The 26548-nt window shown below is 39.4% G+C and overlaps 1 protein-coding gene across 2 annotated transcripts in view; it reads left to right on the forward strand.

The window, feature by feature from the left end:
* SVEP1 (sushi, von Willebrand factor type A, EGF and pentraxin domain containing 1) overlaps window positions 1–26548 on the forward strand; it is a 200867-nt gene that overhangs the window by 148533 nt on the left and 25786 nt on the right. For both annotated transcript variants that reach the window (XM_058694597.1, XM_058694596.1), the window contains exons 37-40: window positions 7840–8512; window positions 10528–13319; window positions 15511–15736; window positions 18252–18407. In XM_058694597.1, coding sequence (XP_058550580.1) covers window positions 7840–8512; window positions 10528–13319; window positions 15511–15736; window positions 18252–18407 — 3847 coding nt within the window. The remainder of the gene's footprint in view (window positions 1–7839; window positions 8513–10527; window positions 13320–15510; window positions 15737–18251; window positions 18408–26548) is intronic.

Raw genomic sequence — 26548 nt, forward strand, 5'->3', positions numbered from 1 at the left:
TAGACCTTCCTTTATATTTTTTATTTATTTATTTTTGAGGCGGGGGTGTACAGAAGGAGAGGGAGAAAGAGAATCCCTCTGCACTGAAAGTGCAGAGCCTGACGTGGGGCTTGATCCCAGAAACTGTGAACTCATGACCTGAGCTGAAATCAGGAGTCGGACACTCAACTGACTGAGCCACCCAGGTGCCCCAGACATTCCTTTAAAACTCTGTATCTTTCTCTTCAAAAGAAAGAATCAAGATCAGGATGACTCCAGGGGTGCCTGTGTGGCTCAGTTGGTTAAGGGTCTGACTTGAGCTCAGGTCATGATCTCACAGGCTCTGTGCTGACGGCTCGGAGCCTGGAACCTGCTTTAGATTCTGTGTCTCCCTCTCTCTCTGCCCCCTCGCCCACTCATGCTCTCTCTTTCTCTGTCTCTCAAAAATGAATAAACATTAAGAAAAATTTTTAAAAAATAAGGATGACTCCATTATAATTATTCTAATACTGTGTATCATGATACTGTGTTCCACTTTGTTGAGAGAGCCCTTGAGAATAATTTAAGGTTTTGCAAATCATTAATCTGTCATCATCTATGGGAAAATATGTTAAAGGCAGAAAGAAAGACTGAGAGTTATTAAGCAAAGTTGATTCATACTGGTTGAATAGCAGAGCCGTATGTGGAACACAGCTCCAAACGCTAACGCTTGGTTGGTTGAGGGTTTAGGAAACATTGCGGACTGAAATTATAATTGCTGCTTTAAATATCATTGAATATGAGTAAATGCATGAATTATGTGTGGGCCACATATGGTTCATTAGAGTTTTTGTTTCAAAGACTAGTGATAAAATCAACCAACTAAAACCATCTGTAGACAGATGATGTTCTAAATTTAAACTGAGTCATTCTTATTTTTAAAGAAATGTGCAACAATTTTTAGAGTTTTTTTAAATAGCCAAAATTGTAAGTCCACTTCCCTTACTTAAACAAGCATTAATATTAATATGAAGATATATTTCTATATCTTAAAGGAGCATCATTTGATCAGTAACCTCAATATTCAAGCAGTAAATATTATTTTTTGTCTTTCCAAGTTTTTATTTAAATTCCAGTTAGTTAACATACATAATGTGTAAGTTTAGTTTCAGGTGTAGAATTTAGTGATTTGACATTTAATGTACAACACCCAGTGCTTATCACAGCAAGTGCCCTCCTTAATCCCCATCACCTATTTCATCCATCCCCCTGCTCACCTACCCTCTGGTAACCAGCAGTTTGTGCTCTATAGTTAAAAGTCGTCTCTTGGTTTTCCTCTCTTTTTTTCTCCCCATGTTCATTTGTTTAGTTTCTTAAATTCCATGTATGAGTGAAATCATATGGTATTTGTTTTTCTCTGACTTATTTCACTTAACAGAATACACTCTAGTTCCGTCCACGTCATTGCAAATGGCAAGATTTTATTTTTAAGGCTGAGTAATATTCCACCACGCGCGCGCGCGCGCGCGCACACACACACACACACACACACACACACACCACATCATTTTATACATTGTATCCATTCATCAGTCAATGGACATTTGGGCTTTTTCCATAATTTGCCTATTGTTGATAATGCTGCTATAAATATCAGGGTGCATGTATCCCTTCGAATTAGTATTTTTGTATCCTTTAGGTAAATACCCAGTAGTGTGATTGCTCGATCATACGGTAGTTCTATTTTTAACTTTTTTAAAGTTTATTTATTTATTTTGAGAGAGAGAGAGAGAGAGCATGAGCAGGGTAGGGGCACAGAGAGGGAGAGAGAGAATCCCAAGCAGGCTCTGCACTGTCAGTGCAAAGCCCAATGCAGGGCTCAAACTCGCAAACTGTGAGATCATGACCTGAGCTAAAATCACGAGTCAGACACTTAACGAACTGAGCCACCCAAGGGCCCCTATTTTTAACTTTTTTAGGAACCTCCATACCCTATCCCACAGTGACTTATACCAGTTTTCATTGCCACCAACAGTGTAAGAGGGTTCCTCTTTCTCTGCATCCTTGCCAACACCTGTTATTTCCTGTATTGTTAGTTTTAGCCATTCTCACAGGTGTCAGGTGATATATCATTGTGGTTTTGATTTGTATTCCCCTGATTTGTAATTCCTGATTTTTGAGTATCTTTTCATGTGTCTGTTGGCCATCTGTATGTCTTCTTTGGAGAAATGTCTGTTCATGTCTTCTGCTCATTTTTAATTGGATTATTTGCTTTTGGGTGTTGAGTTATATAAGTTTCTTTATATATTTTGGATACTAACCCTGTATTGGGTATGTCATTTGCAAATATCGTCTCTCATTCCGTAGGTTGCATTTTGGTTTTGTTGACTGTTTCCTTCACTATGCAGAAGCTTTTATTTTGATGTAGTCCCAATAATTTATTTTTGCTTTTGTTTCTCTTGCCTGAGAGAACCTGTATAGAAAGGTGTTACTACAGCTGATGTCAAAGAGACTACTGCTTATGTTTTCTTCTGGAAATTTTATGGTTCAGGTTGCACACTTAGGTGTTTAGTCCATTTTGAATGTATTTTTGTGTATGGTGCAAGAAAGTGGTCCAGTTTCATTCTTTTGCATATGGCCATCCAGTTTTCCCAAAGCCATCTGTGGAAGAGATTTTTTTTTCCATTGGACATTCTTTCCTACTTTGTCGAAGATTAATTGGCTATATAATTGTGGGTTTGTTTCTAGATTTTTTTGTTCTGTTCCATTGATCTATGCGTCTGTTTTTGAGCCAGTGCCATACTGTTTTGATTACTACAGCTTTGTAATATAACTTGAGGCCTGGAATTGCGATGCCTTCAGCTTTGCTTTGCTTTTTCAAGATTGCTTTGGCTATTCAGGGTCTTTTGTGGTTCCATACACATTTTAAGATTATTGGTTCTAGGTCTGTGAAGAATGCTGGTGGTATTTTGATAGAGGTTGCATTAAATGTGCAGATTGCTTAGAGTAATATAGACATTTTAACAATATTTATTCTTCCAGTCCATGAACATGGAATGTTTTTCCATTTCTTTGTGTTCTCTTCAATTTCTTTCGTTAGTGTTCTATAGTTTTCAGAATACAGATATTTTACCTCTTTGGTTAGGATTATTCCTAGGTATCTTGTGGGTTTTGGTATGTTTGTAAATAGGATTAATTCCTTGATTTCTCTTTCTGCTGCTTCATCATTGATGTATAGAAATGCAACAGATTTCTGTACATTGATTTTGTATCCTGCAACTTTTAATGAATTCATGTATCAGTTCTAGCAATTTTTTGGTGGAGTTTTTGGGTTTTCTATATAGACTATCATGTCATTTGCAAACCGTGACTGTTTGACTTATGCCTTGCCAATTTGGTTGCCTTTTATTTCTTTGTATTGTCTGATTGCTGTGACTAGAACGTCCTGTAATATGTTAAATATCAGTGGTGAGAGTGGACATCCCTGCCTTGTTCCTGACTGTAGAGGAAAAGCTCTCGGTTTTTCCCCATTGAGGATGATATTAGCTGTACGTTTTTCATATATGGCCTTTATTATGTTGAGGTATGCTCCCTCTAACCTTACTTTGTTGAAGGTTTTTGTCATGAATGGACATTGTACTTTGTCAAATGCTTTTTCTACATCTATTGAAAGGATCATATGGTTCTTATCCTTTCTTTTGTTAATGTGCTGTATCTTGTTGATTGGTTTGCAAATACTGAATCACCCTTGCCACCCAGGAATAAATCCCAAGTGATCCTGGAGAATGATTCTTTCAATGTATTGTTGGATTCAATGTGGTAGTTTTTTATTGAGAATTTTTACATCCATGTTCATCAGGATGTTGTTGTGTGTTTCTCTTTCTTAGTGGAATTTTTCTTAGTGGAGTTTTTATTGGTGTCAGGGTAATGCTGGCCTCATAGCATGAATGTGGAAGTTTTCCCTCTTCTATATTTCAGAGTAGTTTGAGAATAGAATTAACTCTTGATAGAATGCATCTGTGAAGCCATCTGGTCCTGGACTTTTGTTCACTGGGAGATTTTTGACTCCTGATTTAGCTTCTTTACTGGTGATTGGTCTGTTCAAGTTTTCTATTTCTTCCTGTTTCAGTTTTGGTAGTTTATAAGTTTGTAGGATTTGTAGGATTGTAGTTTATCCATTTCTCCCAGGTTGTCAGATTTGTTGGCATATCGTTTCTCATAACATTCTCTTATAATTGTAATTATGTGGTATTGGTTGTTATTTCTCCTCTCTCGTTTGTGAGTTTATTTGAGTCCTTTCTCTATTTTCTTTTTGATAAGTCTGGCTAGAAGCTTACCAATTTTGTTGATTTTTTTTTCACAGAATCAGCTCCTGGTTTCATTGATCTGTTCTATTGCTTTTTTAGTTTCTATATCATTTATCTCTGCTCTCATCTTTATTATTTCCTTTCTTCTACTGGTTTTAGGTTTTGTTTGTTGTTCTTTTTCTAGTCCTTTTGGTATATGTTTGGGTTGTTTATGCGAGATTTTTCTTGCTTTCTTGGGGTAGGCCTGTATTACTATAAACTTCCCTCTTAGTACCACTTTTGATGCAAAGATTTTGAACTGATGTTTTTTCATTTCCTTTGGTTTTCCTATATTTTTTTTATTTCTTCTTTTATTTCCTGGTTCACCAATTCATTATTTAGTAGCATGTTATTTAACCTCTATGTATTTGTGGTCTTTCCAGATCTTTTTCTTGTGGTAGATTTCTATTTTTATGGTGTTGTGGTCAGAGAAGATGCATGACATGACTTCAGTCTTTTTGAATTTATTGAGGCTTGTTTTGTGGCCTATATGTGACCTGTTATGGAGAACGTTCCATGTGCACTCAAAAAGAATGTGTATTCTGTTGTTTTAGGATGGAATGTTCTGAATATATGTTAAATCCATCTGTTCCCGTGTGTCATTCAAAGCCATTATTTCCTTGTTCATTTTCTGTCTAGATCTGCCCATTGATGTAGGTGGAATGTTAAAGTCCTCTACTATTATTGTATTACTGTCAATTAGTTCCTTTATGTTTGTCATTAACTGTTTTATGTATTTGGGTGCTTTCATATTGGAGGCATAAATATTTACAGTTGTTAGATCTTCTTGTTGGATAGTCCTCTTTATTATGATAAAGTGCCCTTCTTCATCTATTGTTACAGGTTTTGGTTTAAAATCTAGTTTTTCTAATACAAGTGTTGCCACTCCAGCTTTCTTTTGATGCCTGTTTGCGTGATAAACAATAAATGTTTCTCCATCCCCTCACTTTCAATCTGCAGGTGTCTTTACGTCTAAAATGAGTCTCTTGTATGCTGCATATAGATGGGTCTTGTTTTTTAATCCATTCTTACACTCTATGTCTCTTGATTGGAACATTTAATCCATTTGCATTCAGAATAATTATTAGAATGTATTTAATGCCATGTTATTATTTGTTGTTGTTTCTGGAGATTTTCTCTGTTCCTTTCCTGTCTTTGTCACTTTTGGTCTTTCCTTTCCACTCAAAGAGTTCTCTTCAATATTTCTTGCAGGGCTGGTTTAGTGGTCACGAACCCCTTTAGTTTTTGTTTGTCTGGGAAACACTTCATCTCTCCTTCTGTTCTGAATGATACCCTTGCTAGATAGAGTATTGTTGGCTGCAGGTTTTCCCCATTCAGCACATTGATTATATCATGCCACTCCTTTCTGGCTTGCCAAGTTTCTGTTGAGAATCTCCAGCAAGCCTTGTGGTTCTTCCCTTGTAAGTGAGGGACATCTTTTGTCTTGCTGCTTTTCCAGATTTTCCAAATTTAATTATATGCATTGGTGTTGGCCTGCCTTTTGTTGATTTTGGTGGGAGTTCTCTGTGCCTCCTAGATCTGGATATCTGCTTCCTTCCCCAGATTAGGGAGGTGTTCAGCTATTATTTCCTGAAATGAATTTTCCGTCCCCTTTTCTCTCTTCTTCTTCTGGGACTCTTATGAATGTTATTACATTTGATGGATTCACTGAGTTCCCCGAGTCTATTCTCATGTTCTATAATTCTTTCCCTCTTTTGTTCAGCTTCCTTATTTTCCATTATTTTATCTTCTAGATCACTTATTTGTACCTCTGCTTCTTCCAGCCTTGCGTTCACTACATCCTGTCTATTTCCAATCTCAGTTACTGCATTTTTTCATTTCTGGCTGCTTATTTTTTAGTTCCTTAATCTCTGTGGAGGGCCTCCCTGAAGTCTTCCATTCTTTTCTCAATCCCAGCAAGTATCCTTATGATTGTCGCCTTAAATTCTCCATCAGGCACATTGCTTATATCTGTTTCAATAAGATCTCTCTGGCCATGACCTTATTACGTTGTTTCCTTTGGGATGAATTCCTCTGTCTTGGCATTTTGTCTGGCTCTGTCTTCTTCTCTGTGTTGGAAAAACCTGTTACGTTTCCTGCTTCTGAGAGGAACAGCTTTGTGAAGAAGAGGTCATATGGTGTCCAGGGCCTGGGGCTTCCGGTGGTGTCTGGTGTGTGCTGATTATACTCTGCTGCTATGTTTTAGCTGCTCTGTCCTTTAGGCCAGTCATCTGCTGAGACTCTCCTTGCCTGCTGTGCACAGTGTTTGGTCCTTGGCCAGAGTATAGTGAGCCTTAAGTAGATGTGCTCTGCTCTGCTTTTTCAGTAAGACCTGATGCTACCTCCACTAGAGCTGAAGCCTTGCAGAACTTTCTGGTCAGAAGACATGATGTGGGCAGGGGTTTGTGCTGGTCTGAAAGGGAAAGGAGCCCGCTGCATCGGTGCTGGGGCAGACTTGCCCAAGAAGGGCGGTAGCAGCAGAGCTCGGGGCTGTGGGACCTGGTGTAAGAAGGTCAGGCAGCCAGCGTCGGTGCTGTGCTGTTTACTGCCAGTGGCTCTGCATTCATGCTGTGGGGCAAGGGGGAGAAATGCTGGCTGTTTTGTCCCTGCAGAGGTAACTCTGTGAATGCCACCTCCCACGGATGCTGTCCAAGAAGAGCAAACAGTCTCCTCGTGTGGCTTAGGTGTTCTTCAGATCGCGCCATCTGCCCCTGGGCCGCTTGCCTGCCTTCTCTCCAGGAGCAGGGCAGCGTCCTCAGGTCTCTACACCAGCCACGCCTGCTGATCTTTTTTTTTTTTTTTTTAATTTCTTTTTTTTCAACGTTTTTAATTTATTTTTGGGACAGAGAGAGACAGAGCATGAACGGGGGAGGGGCAGAGAGAGAGGGAGACACAGAATCAGAAACAGGCTCCAGGCTCCGAGCCATCAGCCCAGAGCCTGACGCGGGGCTCGAACTCACGGACCGCGAGATCGTGACCTGGCTGAAGTCGGACGCTTAACCGACTGCGCCACCCAGGCACCCTGCCTGCTGATCTTTAAAACTCCAGTCTTCAAGCCCTGCTGGTTGCAAAAACTCACAAAAATCAGCCCCTCTCATTTTCCCAGCCAATCGCTTTGGGGAAGCACTCTCTGTGTGCATTTCCCTGAGGGCTTTCTCTGTCGCCTTTGTCCGCCACCAGGGCTTTTTCCCCTCTGCAGCACCTGTGATCCATTTCTCCCCCAAACCGTCTCTGCACTTTCTTGATGTGGCCTCTTCTCACCCTCTAGTTGTGCAGTTTGTTCTGTCCGTCCTCAGGCCAATTTCTTGGTTATTCAGAATGATTTGATAGCTGTCTAGTTGTGTTTGAGGGACGAGATGAGCCTAGGGTCCCCCTACTATGCCTCCATCTTAGCAAATACTATTTTAAAGAATAACAAATGAAAGCAAAATCATTGTTGGAAGGATAAAAAAATAAAAACAGAATATACAAAGATGCAAATACCTTTTCTCAAATACTATGCTTAGTTATTGTTCCCTTCCTCCCAATCTCATAGCTATACCCTCGCTGGTCCTGACACCATTGAATGCCTGGCCAATGGCAAGTGGAATGGAAGTAACCAGCAGTGTTTGGCTGTCTCCTGCGATGAGCCCCCCAACGTGGAACACGCCTCTCCAGAGACTGCCCATCGGTTATTTGGAGACATTGCATTCTACTATTGCTCAGATGGTTACAGCCTGGCAGACAATTCCCAGCTCCTTTGCAATGCCCAGGGCAAGTGGGTCCCCCCAGAAGGTCAGGCCATGCCCCGTTGTATAGCTCATTTCTGTGAAAAACCTCCATCTGTTTCCTATAGCATCTTGGAATCTGTGAGCAAAGCAAAATTTGCAGCAGGGTCAGTTGTGAGCTTTAAATGCACAGAAGGTTTTGTACTGAACACCTCAGCAAAGATTGAATGTTTGAGAGGCGGGCAGTGGAGCCCTTCCCCCATGTCCATCCGGTGCATCCCCGTGCGGTGTGGAGAGCCACCAAGCATCCTGAATGGCTATGCAAGTGGATCAAACTACAGTTTTGGAGCCATTGTGGCTTACAGCTGCAACAGAGGGTTCTACATCAAAGGGGAGAAGAAGAGCACCTGTGAAGCCACAGGACAGTGGAGTAGCCCCACACCCACATGCCACCCTGTGTCTTGCAGTGAACCACCTAAGGTTGAGAATGGCTTTCTGGAGGTAAGAGACTGATGAGTGAGTAGTTCGTGGCTTTTGTCACTGACAGCTAGTCCACTGTAGCTAACCGGGGATTCGGAAGCAGGGCATTGAGCAAATTAACTGTTGAAAAACAGAAGTGGCTAACCCTATAGGTAGTGAGTATTGGCAAGAAGTTGATAGAGGTTAGGAATCCTTTTAATGTAGAGTTTCTACCTTCTGCTGGCGTAGAGACATTTGAAGTGCTTTGTAGCAACACCTTGGTCCTAACTATGAAGTTAGAATAAACCAATTTTAATACAATATTGTTTTGCTGTGTAGAAGAAGTTATTCCAAGATGGATGTATATTTTGTAGAAAACAAGGTCTAATGGAACCTGTAGACATCTGGTATCATTTCTAATTTTAAACAGCAGATGGCGTGAACCACCCGTTCACTATAATGCAGCTTCTGCAAGTTTCTTTCAGTGGACCCAACGGTAGATTCACCAGGACAAAGAGCTCTCTCAGATCCACACATATCTTCCTTTCATATTAATATGTGCCTTCTCATGAAGTCCATCAAGAAAATGGTAATAAGAGGCACCTGGGTGGCTCAGTCAGTTGAGCGTCCGACTCTTGGTCTCAGGTCTTGATCTCCTGGTAATTAATTCAAGCCCCATGTTGAGCTCTGCACTGGGCATGAAGCCTACTTAAACAAAAAAAGAAAACAGTAATGAGGATCTATTTCCCCAAATCAAGGGCCATTTTAAAGAGACAATATTCTAATTAAACACTATGTAAAAACCCACACATACATAATACCTTTTCTCCTTTATATTCTAAAACAACAGTAACAACCTCTGTTTGACACCTTTGCTCAGCTGTATTAGCATTCCATTGGAAGAGGGTGTATATAAGATAAGGGAGCTTTCTTCATCTGTTTCTTTGACAAATATCTCTGGAGCTCCTACTAGGTGCCAGGTAAGCATCAGAAAGCTGGTATTTAACAACACAGCTTAGGCCTCTGATGGTATGGTGCTTATGTGCATGGGGGTGGGTGCCCAAGAAATAAATCCACAAAACAAATAATTATGTCCACTAGAATGAGAAATTCACTGTAGCGTGGAAGCTAGACATTACCATGATAATCCTTTTAAAGTTTTCATAACTAATTCGTCTTTCGTACTGCCTGACAACGATCTGTTATTGGGGTACCTGGGTGGCTCAGTCAGTGAAGTGTCTGACTTTTGATCTGAGCTCAAGTCTCGATCTCAGGATTATGAGTTCAACCCTGTACTGGGCTCCACACTGGGTATGAAGCCTACTTAAACATTTTTTAAGAAAGAAAGGAAGGAAGGAAGGAAGGAAGGAAGGAAGGAAGGAAGGAAGGAAGGAAGGAAGGAAGGAAGGAAGGAAGGAAGGAAGGAAAAAGGACTTGTTCTTATATTAAGCACTTATTTATTTAAATGTTGAGATCATGAGTATTAACTTTCTGTTTAAAAGATGAAGTATTACTTTTTTATTTCCCATCCTCAGAGCAGCAATTTTTTTGAAGTATGTTAAGAATGAACACAAAAAACTCTGATGGTACTGTTAGGAATATATCCACGAAACATATTTTGTTTGCTTCTTTTTTAACAACATTAACAAATAGATGTATGTTTGTATGTGTATGTTTCCTTTTCTGTGATTAAAGCAACACACTCCAGCATTGCTTTGGTGAGCAGGATTTTTTTGAAGTAAGTAATTTATAATTTTTGGTAGTGCTCCATCAAATCATCAATTTTAAACGGTTGGTCTTTTACCAATTATGGGCTCAACCCTATGGTAAAAATTTCTGCAATAGAGATTACCTAATTTGACCTATCCTTTTCGCTTATTAAAAATAGAGTGGACCTATTGAAAAAAAAACAGAAGTCTATATTTGCTTATGCCTTAATGGATTCATTTTAACATAGGTATTTTTAGTTTAATTTTTAAATTATTATTCACAGTATTTAGTCAACCATATGATTTGTTATGCAAACTGTGCTTAATTGTTTTCTCCCTGTTATACAGCATGCAACTGGCAGGATCTTTGAGAGTGAAGCAAGATACCGGTGTAATCCAGGCTACAAAGCAGTTGGAAGTCCTGTATTTGTTTGCCAAGCCAATCGCCACTGGTACAGTGAATCCCCTCTGTCATGCATCCCCCTCAACTGTGGAAAACCTCCCCCAATCCAGAATGGCTACATGAAAGGAGAAATTTTTGAAGTAGGGTCCAAGGTTCAGTTTTTCTGTAATGAGGGTTATGAGCTCATTGGTGATCATTCTTGGACATGCCTGAAATCTGGCAAATGGAATAAGAAGCCAAACCAGAAGTGTGTGCCTTCCAGGTGCCCAGAGCCACCCCTCTTGGAAAACCAGCTCGTCCTGAAGGAATTAGCTAGTGAAGTAGGAATGGTGACATTTTCTTGTAAAGAAGGACATGCCCTTCAGGGCCCCCCTGTCCTGAAATGCTTGCTATCACAACAATGGAATGATTCTTTTCCTGTTTGCAAGATGGTTCTTTGCCTCCCACCTCCCCTAATTCCCTTTGGTGTCCCCGCTCCCTCTTCCAGTCTTCATTTTGGAAGTACTGTCGAGTATTCTTGCGTGGATGGATTTTTCCTAAGAGGGAATCCTACCACCTCCTGCCAAGCTGATGGTACCTGGAGTTCCCCACTGCCAGAATGTGTCCCAGTGGAATGTCCCCAACCTGAGGAAATTCTCAATGGCATCATCGATGTGCAAGGTCTTGCCTATCTCAGCACAGCTCTCTATACCTGCAAGCCAGGCTATGAGTTGGTGGGAAATACTACCACCCTTTGTGGAGAAAATGGTCACTGGCTCGGAGGAAAACCCACCTGTAAACCCATTGAGTGCCCAAAACCCAAGGAGATTTTGAATGGCAAATTCTCTTATACAGACCTACACTATGGGCAAAGTGTTATATATTCTTGTGACCGAGGCTTCAGGCTTCAAGGTGCCAAAGCCTTGACTTGTTTAGAGACAGGTGATTGGGATGTGGATGTCCCATCATGCAGTGCGATCCACTGTAATCCCCCACAAGCCATTGAAAATGGTTTTGTAGAGGGTGCAGATTATAGCTTCGGTGCCATGATCATCTACAGCTGCTTTCCTGGGTTCCATGTCGCTGGTCATGCCATGCAGACCTGTGAAGAGTCAGGATGGTCAGGCTCTGTACCAACATGTGTAACCATAGACTGTGGTCTCCCTCCTCATATTGATTTTGGAGACTGTACTAAGGTCAAAGGTGGTCAAGGATATTTTGACCAAGAAGAGGACTTGATGGAAGTTCCATATCGGACTCCTCTCCCTCCTCATCACCTGGGAGCAGTGACTAAATCCTGGGAAAACACAAAGGGATCTCCTACTACACATTTAGCACACTTTCCACATGGCACCATGGTTTCATACACCTGTAATCCAGGATATGAACTTTTGGGGAACCCTATACTGATCTGCCAGGAAGATGGAACTTGGAATGGCAGTGCACCTTCCTGTATTTCAGTTGAATGTGACTTGCCTGTTGCTCCTGAAAATGGCTTTTTGCATTTTACAGAGACTACCATGGGCAGTGCTATACAGTATAGCTGCAAACCTGGGCACATTCTGGTGGGCTCTGACATAAGACTTTGTCTACAGAATAGAGAGTGGAGTGGTGCTTCCCCAACCTGTGAGGCCATTTCATGCAAAAAACCAAATCCAGTTATGAATGGCTCTGTCAAAGGAAGCAACTACACCTACCTGAGTGTGGTGTTCTATGAGTGTAATCCTGGGTATGTGTTGAATGGCAACGAGAGGAGAACATGCCAACAAAATAAAAATTGGGATGGGAATGAGCCGATCTGCATCCCTGTGGACTGTGGTTCACCTCCGGTCTCAGCCAACGGCCAGGTGAAAGGAGATGAATATACATTTCAAAAAGAGGTTGAGTACACTTGCAATGTAGGGTTCTTACTCGAGGGTGCCAGGAGTCGTGTTTGTCTTGCCGATGGAAATTGGAGTGGAACCACTCCCCTCTGTGTGCCTGTCAGATGTGCTACCCCACCACAGTTGACAAATGGAGTGATGGATGGCTTGGACTATGGCTTTGGGAAGGAAGTGGTGTTCCACTGTCAGGAGGGCTACGTGTTGCATGGTGCTCCGAGACTCACCTGTCAGTCGGATGGCAACTGGGATACAGAGTTTCCTTTCTGTAAGCCAGTCAACTGTGGCCCTCCTGAAGATCTTCCCCATGGCTTTTCTAATGGCTTCTCCTTTTATCACGGGGGGCATATACAGTATCAGTGCTTTCCTGGTTATAAGCTCCATGGCAGTCCTTCAAGAAGGTGCCTTTCCAACGGCTCCTGGAGTGGCAGCCCACCTTCCTGCCTGCCTTGCAGGTGTTCCACACCAGTAATTCAAAATGGAGCTGTCAACGGGACAGATTTTGGCTGTGGAAAGGCAACCCAGATTCAGTGCTTCAAAGGCTTCAAGCTCCATGGAGCTTCTGAAATCACCTGTGAAGCCAATGGCCAGTGGAGCTCTGTCTTCCCACACTGTGAACATGCTTCTTGTGGTTCTCCCCCAACGATACCAAATGCATTCATCAGTGAGAGTGGCTCTTTGGAGGAAAATGCGATAACTTACAACTGCAGATCCGGGTATGTCATCCAAGGGAGTTCAGATCTGATTTGTACCGAGAAGGGGACATGGAGCCAGCCTTATCCAGTCTGTGAGCCCCTGTCCTGTGGACCCCCCCCATCTGTCGCCAATGCAGTAGCAACTGGAGAGTCACACACCTATGAAAGTAAAGTGAGACTCAGGTAAGACCGTGGCTCTAGAATCTCCAAAGGGTGCAGGCTGGAGGGCGGTAAAATAAAAAGCACTCGGTCAAAAATTTAGCAAATTGGGAAAATACCACCTCTGGACTGCTCTCCCAAAACTGAAGTTTTTAACCCCTTGGCCTTATTCTATTCATAATTATGTAGAAGTCCATTGTCTATAAAAACTAAACTACATTTTCAGATTGTAGTTCCTAATACAAGTATCATGATTATCATATTCTGTTGATCTTCATGAAACAGTAAGATTCTCTAGCTAGCTTTCCTATCTCTTAAGTCGCAAGGCTCTTTTTTCTTTTAAACATCATGCTGGTAAATTTCTTTATGATACCACTTTATGGTTATATCCATACATGCAAATATTGGACATATTAGGCAAAAGCTGAAGAATTCAGGTCAAAAAGCATATACCTTCACTGATCAATATAAATAGGGAGATATCGTAAGGAGCCTTCCAGACTTCACAATTTGAACAAACTAAGCATTTAATGCACAAATAGTTTTTCTGTAAAGTTCCCTATCTACAATGCATTCTTAAAAAGAAATGAGAGAATACAGAATAAATCTATAAATTATTTTTTTATTGGAATGAATGTCCCTCAATATATCAACCCTCTAAATCAACTTAGATTTGACTCACTTCTGTGAAGGAGTTATGGCTTATCTTTCACATATTGGCTTTTTTTTTTTTTTTTTTTTTAATTTTTTTTTTTTTCAACGTTTTTTTTTTTATTTATTTTTGGGACAGAGAGAGACAGAGCATGAACGGGGGAGGGGCAGAGAGAGAGGGAGACACAGAATCGGAAACAGGCTCCAGGCTCCGAGCCATCAGCCCAGAGCCTGACGCGGGGCTCGAACTCATGGACCGCGAGATCGTGACCTGGCTGAAGTCGGACGCTTAACCGACTGCGCCACCCAGGCGCCCCAACACATATTGGCTTCTTAGATGTTAATAATTCAGTAACTGTTCTTGTGGGCATTTTAGCCCTACCTTCCTTTTCTCCTAATTGCGGTAAGAATAAACCCACAGGAGGATCCTCAATGACAAGAAAGCCAAAGAGTAGTAAATCATGCACCAAGAAGAAAAACAACAATTATCCCTTGCTTTTGAAATATATTTTCAGCTTTCTCTTTGGATGTTGATGTGTGAGATACCTTGAGAAATCCCGATATCACCTCTTTCTCAAGACCCCCCTTGTTTGTTCTTCCTTGTTGTGTGTTGATGATGTTTCAGATCTTGTAGTAAACAGATTACAAGTTTGCAAAAGTGAGTCCTATCCAGCTTGGTGATTTGTGAAATTATAAAAATATATATGTCCACCTAGTCAATGTTAGTTCATTAAATGGTTCAACTTAAGTGGCATTGTAGTACGGCAGTGAAAGCATGGACTCTGGAACCGGACTCTGGAACCAGACTCTGTAGGCAGGAATCTCAGCTCTGTCACTTCCTGGGGTATCTCTGGTGTCAGTCACATCATCTGCCAAATGGGAATAAAGATAATAATCATACCTACCCATAGGGTTGACATTAAAATTAAATCAATTAATATTTGTAGAGCACTTAGAACAGTGACTGGAATTTAATAAGTGCTATGTGAACATTCGCTGAATAAATAAATGCAAATTCTAAAAATCAGAGTATTTTAGAGCCAATTTGATTTGAGTTTGAATACCAAACTCATGGTTTGTTACATAACAGTATCTGCCTTTCAGGATTAAAAGAAATGCCCTCTATCAAGGACTTAGAACAGTGCTTGTCACAAATAGGTACCCAATAAATATTAATTATGTCATATTCTTGTTAATATCTGAGTCTATTTTGGACTTTGTCTAGAATTTTTAGAACTGTTAGCTATTTTCAGAATAAAAGTGAATTCAGTGTTAATATTACCTGCAAGAAAGGTAAATAATGTCAACAACATTTAAATCAACTGTAGGCTTGGTTAATCCTTGGCGTGGACAACTGAGGACTGATCTGATTGTCCTCATTATGTTGTTTTTTTGTTTCGTTTTGTTTTTTGCATGACAGCGCCATTCCCTTGAGCTTTGAATCAGTTTTAATATGTCACATAAAATCTCCACTGAGTGTTGGAAACATCATCTTAAATCCAAGAATAAGTCACCAGCTGTATTGTACTCTCTTTAAGACACTCATTTGGCTTTTCCATTCCAGATGTCTAGAAGGTTACGTGATGGATACAACTGTAGACACATTCACCTGTCAGAAAGACGGTCATTGGTTTCCTGAGACAATCTCCTGCAGTCCTAAAAAATGTCCTCTGCCAGCAAATATAACACGTATACGTGTTCACGGGGATGATTTCAGTGTGAATAAGCAAGTTTCTGTGTCCTGTGAAGAAGGGTATATCTATGAGGGAGTTAACATATCAACATGTCAGGTAAGATTCACTGCCTTAGAACATGCATTTGTAACTCATTTACATATATTAAATGTGTGTGTGTCCACACAAGCAGTATTTTGCAGCCCTGAAAAAAAAAATGTCTCAAGTTTCCAATTGTGTCAAGAATTTGAGAAGTTTTTTTGGTAGAAATATAAAGCATCTTTCTTTTCAATATTCCCATTTTTAAACTAAGAAAATGCCAAGAGTAGATAAAAAGTGCCAAAGTTAGATAAAGCGTCCAAATATCTATAACAAAATATTCATGAAAAATTAACCATAAGTCAGGTGGCTCATACATAAATCCTGTAAAGAGTGTCTTTGTGTGGGAACTGAGCCCTGATTGAGAGCAAATGTCTCTAGTTTTAGTAGAAAAAACAAAAGTCGCAGAAACAATAGTCAAATGCTGTCTCTGCTACCTACTACTTGTATGACTTTAAGAAAGTTACCTAAAATGCCTAAGCTTCAAGTTCCTTATTTGAAAAAAAAAAAATGTGTATAACAGTGTGTGTCTTGTATGATTAGAACAAAAAACTAGAGAATTAATGGGGGAAAGGGCCTAGATCAACACCATAGATAGAAGATGTTCCTAGCACATCCCCTTCTCCTAGCTTCCATAAGATGAGCCAGAGAAAGAAAAATAAAATGAGTTATTGATATATTCTTCTGTTTCTGGAGTTAGGGGAGGGAGGAGTTGAAGGTGGGGAGCAGGCTGCATGGTCTAGAAATAAGTTTTGCCTTAAACATTCCTTTGAACCGCATCTCAGTATTTATAGGCTCTGTGGCCTTATGTTCCCCCAACTTGTTTTATTTGTAAATCAGTAATTGCAAGGATTTAATTAATGTTAATAAAGCATCTAGTACATGCCTGACATTTAGTAGGGACTCAAGAACTATTTCATTCTCCTCCCAGTTTTCCATTTATAAGTCATGCATACTCAGTGATTGGTTTCTGCCAAACCTAAAAACAGGAACATCACAGGAAGCAGGCCAGATGACTGGCGGCGGTACCACGCTGTCAAAATTGGTATCGTTTCCAGATTATCCCTTTTAGACTTAGAACTGAAGCAGTTTGAGGGGAAGCTTTTTCAAAGACCCTGAACTGTTTGAAGTAAGCTAATGGGAAATTCGTCCCACCACGTTTAAGGGAATAATTCAATGTTCTCCCAGAGCTTCTCCAGGTTGGGTGTATGAACAATCGAGTGCCCCTCCATGTGCCCTGTGGGACCCCAAACACTGGTGACTATGCTCTTTTTTTCTGAATCAGTAATTTATTTTTGACAACCCTCCTCACTTTCTCTACACAAGGTATGACCCCTAACCCTCACACAACTGAGTTTTGGGTTTGAATTTTCGTCCGAAAGGTAGAATAGACCCTTTATAAGTGTTTAGATGCACAAATTGTGTAACGCTATGTTCAGTGCCTAGAAATATTTTATCTTGATAGAGCAAAATGATTCTGTCCTTCATAGAATAAATGGATGAGAAGATCACTATGAAGTTTGAAACATGAATACAGGAGGTCCAGCCTTTCCTGAAATGATGACATATTACAGAATTACAAAGGTCCTTATCAGTGTGGTATTGGTGTAGACTCAGCAGAAAGGAAAATGAGTGGAACGGAAGAAATAAATCCAAGTACATCTTGATAAAGGAGTCACCACAAGTCCATGGAGAAAGGAATCATTAGTAAACAAATTACTCTGATATAATGAAGTAACCAATGGGGGGGGGGGATTAAAATATGCCAAAACAGGTTTCAGATGTATCAAAAGAAAACAGTACTGTGTAGTTTTTAAAAGTTAATAGTAATACCCAGAACAATTTATGCAAAAAGGTATCTTTATTGAAGCACCATTCATAGTATTGAAAAATTAGATACAACTAACACTTCCGACACTAAGGGAATGGTTAACTATGAGGCAGACATATGTATAAAATTAATTCTGCCTCATACATAGAATAAAGGGTTTAGCCTGAAGTCCTGTTATTGACTGTTAATGAGCTCATGCACTGTTTCCTCAAGGAAAAGAGAAGAATATTAGCAAGAGAATAACAGTCTTTAAATGAAACATCTGTGTATGCCTCACTTCACTTAAATAGAAGGTTGAAAAATGTTCACTCTGACCATGGCAGTGGGAAATAAAGTGAAAAGTGATGATAGATTGGTATCAGGATATAAGGATGCCCTGGAATATTTGTATCAACCATCCAGTCCTCATGCATCATAATGAAAACACACTTCTTGGCGTTCTTGATATTTTAATGGTTTCTATTAGGAAGAAAATGCTTGTTTTATGTGTTTGAGAAATGTCTAAAATTGTTCAGTGATAACTAACAAGGGCATCTAATAACTAATGTGTGTTTTCTAAGGCCACAGACTATACGTATCAGAAGTAGAACCAAATTCTGGGATCATCATTTTAGGGATTATTCTGCTCTGCCAATATTTGCAAACTTCATTCATACGTATTAACTCTTAAGTGTAACTTCTAATCTGTCATTTGTCATTTAGCTTGATGGCACCTGGGAGCCACCATTTTCTGATGAATCCTGCAGTCCAGTTTCTTGTGGGAAACCTGAAAGTCCAGAACATGGGTTCGTGTTTGGCAGTAAATTTACTTTTGAAAGCACGGTTATTTATCATTGTGAACCTGGCTATGAATTAGAGGTAAGTGAACAAATTGTTTAACTAGAATCAATTTGTTTTTTGAGTATTCTGGGAACATTTTTAGTATAATACCAATTTGTTTCACTGGTTCTGGTCCTAAAAGATTTTTTTATACTTTGTTACCTTACATCCTAACACTTTCCAAGAAATATTTGAAGTGACTTATAATTGGGGAGCCTGAGTGGCTCATTTAAGCGTCCAGCTTCGGCTCAGGTCCTGATCTCCCAGTCCACAGGTTCAAGTCCCACGCTGGACCCTGTGCTGACAGCCCAGAGCCAGGAGCCTGCTTCAGATTCTGTGACTCCCTCTCTCTCTGCCCCTCCCCTGCTTGCACTCTGTCTCTCTTTCTCTCTCTCTCAAAAATAAATAAACATTAAAAAAAAAAGTTGGGGGGGCGGAGCCTGAGTGGCTCAGTCAGTTAAGCGTCCGACTTCACCTCAGGTCATGATCTCACGGTCCATGAGTTCAAGCCCCACGTCAGGCCTGTGCTGACAGCCCAGAGCCTAGAGGCTGCTTTGGATTCTGTGTCTCCCTCTCTCTCTGCCCCTCCTCCGCTCACACTCTCTCTCTCAAAAATAAACGTTAAAAACATATTTTTTAATTTTCTTAAATGACTTATAATTTTAAAAAAACAAAGTAAGTCTCAAATTACAAAAGAATCAGAGCCATGAAAAGGAAGAGGAAACTAGTATACCAGCCACAAGACTTTTATTGTTACTTTAGTTGGCCATTTAAACTTGTGTTTTGGCCTCTTGTTAAATCCTACTGTGTAACAGGCCAGGCCATCTGTCACTGTGGGGAGGTAACCATAGGGACTGACGTACGCAAACTAGGATTTCCTCAAGCAATGGGTTTAAATACTTTGGAGAGTTCTTGGTAGAGATCCTAGGTTGCCACCTGGCAGGTGTGGCCTGAAAATCCTCAGAGCAGTTCTAGCTGAATACCAAGTTAGTCGCAAGACCACTCCTGGTTTGTAACATTAAAACCCCATCAGCAGCGTCTCTGTCTTCCTATTTACTTTGGTGGGAAAGCTGCATTTTTTTTTAAGTTTTTATTTTAATCACCCAGTGATCATCATGGCAAGTGCACTCCTAATCCTCATCACCTGTTTCACCTGTTCCCCCCACCTCCCTCCCTCCTGGTCACCATCAGTTTGTTCTCTATAGCTAAGTGTGTGTTTCTTGCTTTGTCTCTTTTTATCCCCCTTTGTTCATTTTTTTTTGTTTCTTAAATTCCACATATGAGTGAAATCATATGGTATTTGTCTTTCTCTGACTGACTTATTTCGCTTAGCATTATACTCCCTAGATCCATCCATGTCATTGCAAATGGCAAGATTTCAGCCTTTTTATGGCTAATATTCCATTCCGTTCCATTCCACAAACTCACCAATACCTGCTGTTTCTTGTGTTTTTGATTTTAGCCATTCTGACAGGTGTGAGGTGATATCTCATTGTAGTTTTGATTTGCATTTCCCTGATGATGAGGGATGTTAAGCATTTTTTCATGTATCTGTTGGCCATTTGTATGTCTTCTGTGGAGAAATGTCTGTTGATGTCTTCTGCCCATTTTTAATTGGGTTATTTGTTTTGGATGTGTTGAGTTATATAAGTACTTTATATATTTTGGATACTAACCCTATATCGAATATGTCATTTGCAAACATCTTCTCCCTTTCCATAGGTTGCCCTTTAGTTTTGTTGATTATTTCCTTCACTATGCAGAAGCTTTTCTTTTTTTAAGATTTATTATCTTTAAGTAATCTCTACATACAACGTGGGGCTTGAACTCACAACCCCAAGATCAAGAGTTGCATGCTCCACCAACTGAGCCAGCCAGGCACCCCTGTAGAAGATTTTTATTTTGATGTAGTCCCAATAGTTTATTTTTGCTTTTGTTTCTCTTGCCTGAGGAGACCTATCTAGAAAAATGTTGCTATGACTGATATCATAGAGACTACTGCTTATGTTTTCCTCTAGGAATTTATGGTTCAAGTCTCACATTTAGATCTTTAATCCATTTTAAATGTATTTTTGTGTATGGTGCAAGAAAGTGTTTCCAACACCATTTGTGGAAGAGACTGCCTTTTTTCCACTGGATATTCTTTCCTGCCTTATCAAAGAGTAGTTGACCATAAATTGTTGGTTTATTTCTGCATTTTGTTCTGTTTCATTGATCTGTGTGTCTTTTTTTGTGTGCCAGTACCATACTGTTTTGATGATTACAGTTTTGTTATGTAACTTAAGTCTGGAATTGTGATGTCTCCAGCTTTGCTTTTTTTTTCAAGATTGCTTTGGCGATTCAGGGTCTTTTATGGTTCCATACAAATGTTAGGATTATTTGTTCCAGTTATGTGAAAAATGCTGTTGGTATTTTGATGGGGATTTCATTAAAGGTGTAGATTGCTTTGGGTATTATAGACATTTTAACGATATTATTTCTTCCAATCCACGACCATGGGATGTTTTTCCATTTCTTTCTGTCATCTTCAATTTCTTTCATCAGTGTTTTATAGTTTTCAGAGTACAGGTCTTTCACCTCTTTGGTTAGTTTTATTCTAAGTATCTTATTATTTTGGGTGCAGTTATAAATGGGATTGTTTTCTGAATTTCTCTTTCTGTTGCTTCATTATTGGTGTATAGAAATGCAACAGATTTCTGTGGATTGATTTTGAATCCTGTGATTTTACTGAATTTGTTTATCAGTTCTAGAAGTTTTTTGGTGGTGTCTTGGGTTTTCTATATAGAGTATCATGTCTTCTTCAAACAGTGGAAGTTTGACTTCTTCCTTACCAGTTTGGATGCCTTTTATTTCTTCTTTTTGTCTGATTGCTGTAGCTAGGACTTCCAGGACTATGTTGAATAAAAGTGGTAAGAGTGGACATCCTTGTCTTTTTCCTGACCTTAGGAGAAAAGCTCTCATGTTTTCCCCATTGAGGATGATGTTAGCTGTGGGTTTTTCATATATGGCTTTTATTATGTTGAGATATGCTCCCTCTAAACCTACTTTGTTGAGGGTTTTTTTTTTTTATTGTGAATGGATGTTGTACTTTGTCAAATGCTTTCTTTGTATCTATTGAAAAGATCGTATGGTTCTTATCCTTTCTCTTACTGATACAATGTATCATGTTGATTGATTTGTGAATATTGAATCATCCTTGCAACCAAGGAATAAATCCCAATTGATCGTGGTGAATGATTTTTTAACATGTTGTTGCATTTGATTTGCTAGTACTTTGTTGAGAATACTTGCATCTATGTTCATCAAAGATACTGGCCTATAGTTCTCTTTTTTTGTGATGTCTTTATCTGGTTTTGGTATCAGGGTAATGCTGGCCTCATAGAATGAATTTGGAAGTTTTCCTTCCTCGTCTGTTTTTTGGAATATTTTGAGAAAGTATGGGTATTAACTCTTCTTTAAATGTTTGCTAGAATTCACTTGTGAAGCCATCTGATCCTGGATTTTGGTGGCTATCAGTCTGTTCAAGTTTTCTATTTCTTCCTATTTCAGTTTTGGTAGTTTCTATGTTTCTAGGAATTTTTCCATTTCTTCCAGGTTGTCCAGTTTTTTGGCATATGGTTTTTCATAATATTCTCTTAAAAATATTTGTCTTTCTGTGGTGTTGTTTGTTATTTCTCCTCTCTCATTGGTGATTTTATGTCTCTGAGGCCTTTTTCTTCTCTTTTTGATAAGTCTAGCTAGGTGGATTTCATTGATTTTTTTTCACAGAACCAGCTCCTGGTTTCATGTATCTGTTCTATTTTTTTCATTTTCTATATCATTTATTTCTGCTCTTATCTTTATTATTTACTTCCTTCTGCTGGTTTCAGGTTTTGCTTGTTGTTCTTTTTCTAGCTCCTTTAGGTGTAAGGTTAGGTTGTTTATGTGAGATTTTCTTGGATCTGGAGGTGGCCTATACTGCTATAAACTTCCCTCTTTGTAGGCATTTTTGATGCATCCAGAGGTTTTGAGCTGATGTGTTTTCATTTTCATTTGTTTCGTTGTATTTTTTATTTCTCCTTTTATTTCCAAGTTGACCCATTCATTGTTTAAGGCATTTTATTTAACCTGCATGTATTTGTGTTTTTTCTAGATTTTTTTCTTGTGGTTGATTTCTGTTTTTATGGTGTTGTGATCAGAGAAGATGCATGGTATGACTTTTATCTTTTTGAATTTGTTGAGGCTTGTTTTGTGACTTAATATGTGATCTGGAAAATGTCCCATGTGTGCTTGAAAAGAATGCCTAATCTGCTATTTTAGGATTGAATGCTCTGAATATTTCTGTTAAATCCATGTGTTCCGGTGTGTCATTCAAAGCCATTGTTTCCTTGTTGACTTTTTGTTTTGATGATCTGTCCATTGATTGAAGTGGAGTGTTGAAGTCCCCTACTATTATTGTATTACTGTCAATTAGATCCTTTATGTTTGTAATTAACTATTTTATGTGTTTGGGTGCTTCATGTTGGAGGCATAATTATTTACAATTGTTATATCTTCTTGTTAGATTTTCCCCTTTATTATTATATAGTGTCTTTCTTTGTCTCTCATTACAGTCTTTGTTTTAGTCTGTTTTCTCTTATATAAGTATTGCATCTCTGGCTTACTTTTGACACCCAGGTACGTGATAGTTGTTTCTCCCGTCCCCTCACTTTCAGTTGATAGGTGTCTTTGGGCCTAAAATGAGTTTCTTGTAGGCAACATATATAGATGGGTTTTGTTTTTTTTTTTTTTTATCCCTTCTGTCACCCTATGTCTTTTGATTGGAGCATTTAGTCCATTTACATTCAAAGTAATTATTGACATATATATTTATGGCCATTTTATTACTTGTTTTGTGGTTGTTTCTGAGGATTTTCTCTGATCCTTTCTTATCGTTCTCTCTTTCATGTTTTACTGATTTTCTTTAGTAAGACATTTGGATTTCTTTCTCTTCATTCTTCGCATATTTATTAGTGGTTTTTAATTTGAGGTTACCATTAGGTTTGTATATAACATCTTCTGTATATAGTACTCTATATTAAGTTGATGGTCATTTAAGTTTGAACCCATTCTTTACTCCTCTTCTCCCCACATTTTAGGTATATGGTGTCATATTTTATATCTTTTTTATTTTGTGAGTTCCTTGACTGACTTTTACAGAAATACTCATTTTTATTGCTTTGTGTTTCTTACCTTCATACTTGTCATTTTTGGTCTTTCCTTTCCACCCAAAGAGTCCCCTTTAATATTTCTTGCAAGGCCGGTTTAGTGGTCACAAACTCCATTAATTTTTGTTTTTCCAGGAAACTCTTTATCTCTGCTTCTATTCTGAATGAGCCTTGCTGGATAGAATATTCTTGGCTGTAGACTTTTTCTCATTCTGCACTTTGAATATATCATGCCTCTCCTTTCTGGCTTGTAAAGTTTTTGCTGAAAAATTCACTGATAGCCTTATGGGATTTCCTTTGTATGTAACTGTCTTCTTTTGTCTTGCTGCTTTTAATATTTTTCTTTATCACTATATTTTGCCATTTTAGTTATAATATGTCTTAGCGTGGATCTGCTTTTGTTGATTTTGTTGGGGGTTCTCTGTGCCTCCTGGATCTGAATATCTGTTTCTGTCCCCTGATTAGGAAAGTTCTCAGATATTATTTCTTCAAATAAATTCTTTACTGCCTTTTCTCTGTCTTCTCCTGAGACTCCAATAATACATGGAGTCACTGAGTTCCTTAAGTCTGTCCTCATTTTTCATAATTCTTTTTTTTTCCTCTTTTTTACAGCTTGATTACTTTTCATTACTCTGTTCTATGTCATTAATTCATTTCCTTGCTTCTTCCAGCCTGCTGTTCATTCCATTAAGCATGTTGCTCATTTTGGTTTTTGAGCCCTTTGTCTGCTATGTTATTCCTTATCTCTGTTAATGTCACTGATGTCCTCTACTCTTTTCTCAAGTCCAGTGAGTATCCTTATGATCATTGCTAAACATTCCATCAGGCATGTTACTTATATCTGTCTTGCTTAGATCTTTGGCTGTGGCCTTGTCCTTTCTTTCATTTGGACAGATTCCTCTGTCTTCTCATTTTGTCTAACTCTCTGTGCCAGTTTCTCTGTGTTAGGAAAGTCAGCTACATCTCTTGTTCTTGAGGGTAATGGCTTTATGAAGAAGAGGTCTGTAGTACCCTGCACTGTAGTGTCCCTTTTTCCCCAGGGCCTGGTGCTTCTGAGAGTAACTCCAATGTGTGCTGCATGTGCTCTGATTTTGTGTCCTGGCTTCATTATACTTCAGGCCAGTGGTCTGCAGAGGTTCTCTTTGCCTATTGTGAGCAGTGTTTGTCCCTGACCTGAATGTGGCACATTTTAACTAGGTGTGTTCTGTCTGTGTGTGAAATGAGATCTGTCACCACCACCACCACCAGAAGTAAGGTCTTCCAAAACTCCCAGATTGAGAGATGAGGTGTTGGCAGGGGTTTAGACTGTTCCTCTGAGGGAGAGGTCTGCTACACTGGGACTGAGGCAAGCATGACTGGGAAGCAGGGTTCTTCTGGAGTATGGGATGGCATGGTTTGGTGTAAGCAAGTTAGGTAGTGAGTGTCAGCACTGTGCTGGTTCCTGCAGGTAGCTCTGGGCTTATGCTGAGGGGAGGGGAGGGAAATGGCACCTGCTAGTTCCTTTGTTCCCAGGTGGGTCTGCTGTGAGCACTACCTCTCTAGGACATGCTCCGAGATAAGCAACTAACCTTCCCACTGTATGCCCCAGGCATTCTTCAGATCACTGTGTCCACACTGTATGTCCGAGGATGTTTGCCTGCCTTCTCTCTAAGAGCAGCCCCAATGTCCTCTGAGCTCTTCCAGACAAGCATACTGATCTTTAAAACTCCAGGCTTGGGGCGCCTGGGTGGCTTGGTGGGTTAAGCATCCAGCTTCGGCTCAGGTCATGATCTCCCGGTCCGTGAGTTCGAGCCCCACGTCGGGCTCTGTGCTGACAGCTCAGAGCCTGGAGCCTGTTTCGGATTCTGTGTCTCCCTCTCTCTCTGCTCCTCCCCTGTTCATGCTCTGTCTCTCTCTGTCTCAAAAATAAATAAGCATTAAAAAAAAAATTTTTTTTTAAAAAAAACAAAAAAAACAAAACTCCAGGTTTGAAGCCCTGCTGGTTGCCAGAACTCATGAAATTCAGGCTCTCTTGATTTCCAAGCCAATTGCTATGGGAATTTGTTTTCCCTATGCACTCCCCTCTATGCTATTCTGCCTCTCACCCTTCTCTGTGACTGCAGCTTTCTTCCCACTGCAATGACCACAATCTGTTTCTCTCTCAAGCTGTATTTCTTCACTTCCTACCTTCTTCCATGTGACCTCTTCTCTCCCTTAAGTTGTGGATGCTGTTCTGCTAGTGTTCAAGTTGATTTGGGGGGGTGGTATTTAGTATGATTTGATAGTTATTTAGTTGTATGTGCGGGATGAGGCAAGTCTAGGGTCCTCCTCCATTGCCATTCTCCCCTCCTCTCGGGAGTCAGTTTTGCTGAAGATTGATTATATCATCAAACTTGAAATTTAAGAGACATGTTTATATTTCATAATGCCATCATCTGGTTTTTCAGGAAACTTCTTTCCTGTTTTTATTGTGGTAATGGTATTTAAATAGGGGTTTTACAGAAGTATTCATTGCCAGTGATTTGTTAAATTTGTATAGTATGTTCTATTATTTTTTGAGCATGCAATCAGAATTGTCATAACATAGGTCCATGAAAACTGGAACTAGACATATATGGATCTTATTTCATTTTCTTAAAAGATTTTTAAAAAAAAGAAAAGAAGGAGGATAATGTAATAGTTGATTACAATTGGAGAGTTTTGCTGTTTTTGAAATTTATTTCTTCATGTTAGATTACTAATCTTGCATTTTCTTAAGAAGTAAAGTGGTATAAAATTTAAACTTAATAATTGAAATTTAATATTTAACAACTTGATGGGTCATTAAATTTGAGGAGGTAGATAATTTACCTTAAAAATTTTTGCAAATACCTTAGTGTTAACTATAAAATTGAGAAGAAGTGCTATAGCCATAGTTCTCATTCTAGGCTACATGTTAGAAACATCTTAGAAACTTGTTTTAGAAAATTTTTTAATGTGTATTTATTTATTTTGAGAGAGAGAGCATGCATACAA

The sequence above is a fragment of the Neofelis nebulosa genome, chromosome 12 (genome assembly GCF_028018385.1).
Source record: "Neofelis nebulosa isolate mNeoNeb1 chromosome 12, mNeoNeb1.pri, whole genome shotgun sequence".
Classification (NCBI taxonomy): Eukaryota; Metazoa; Chordata; class Mammalia; order Carnivora; family Felidae; genus Neofelis; species Neofelis nebulosa.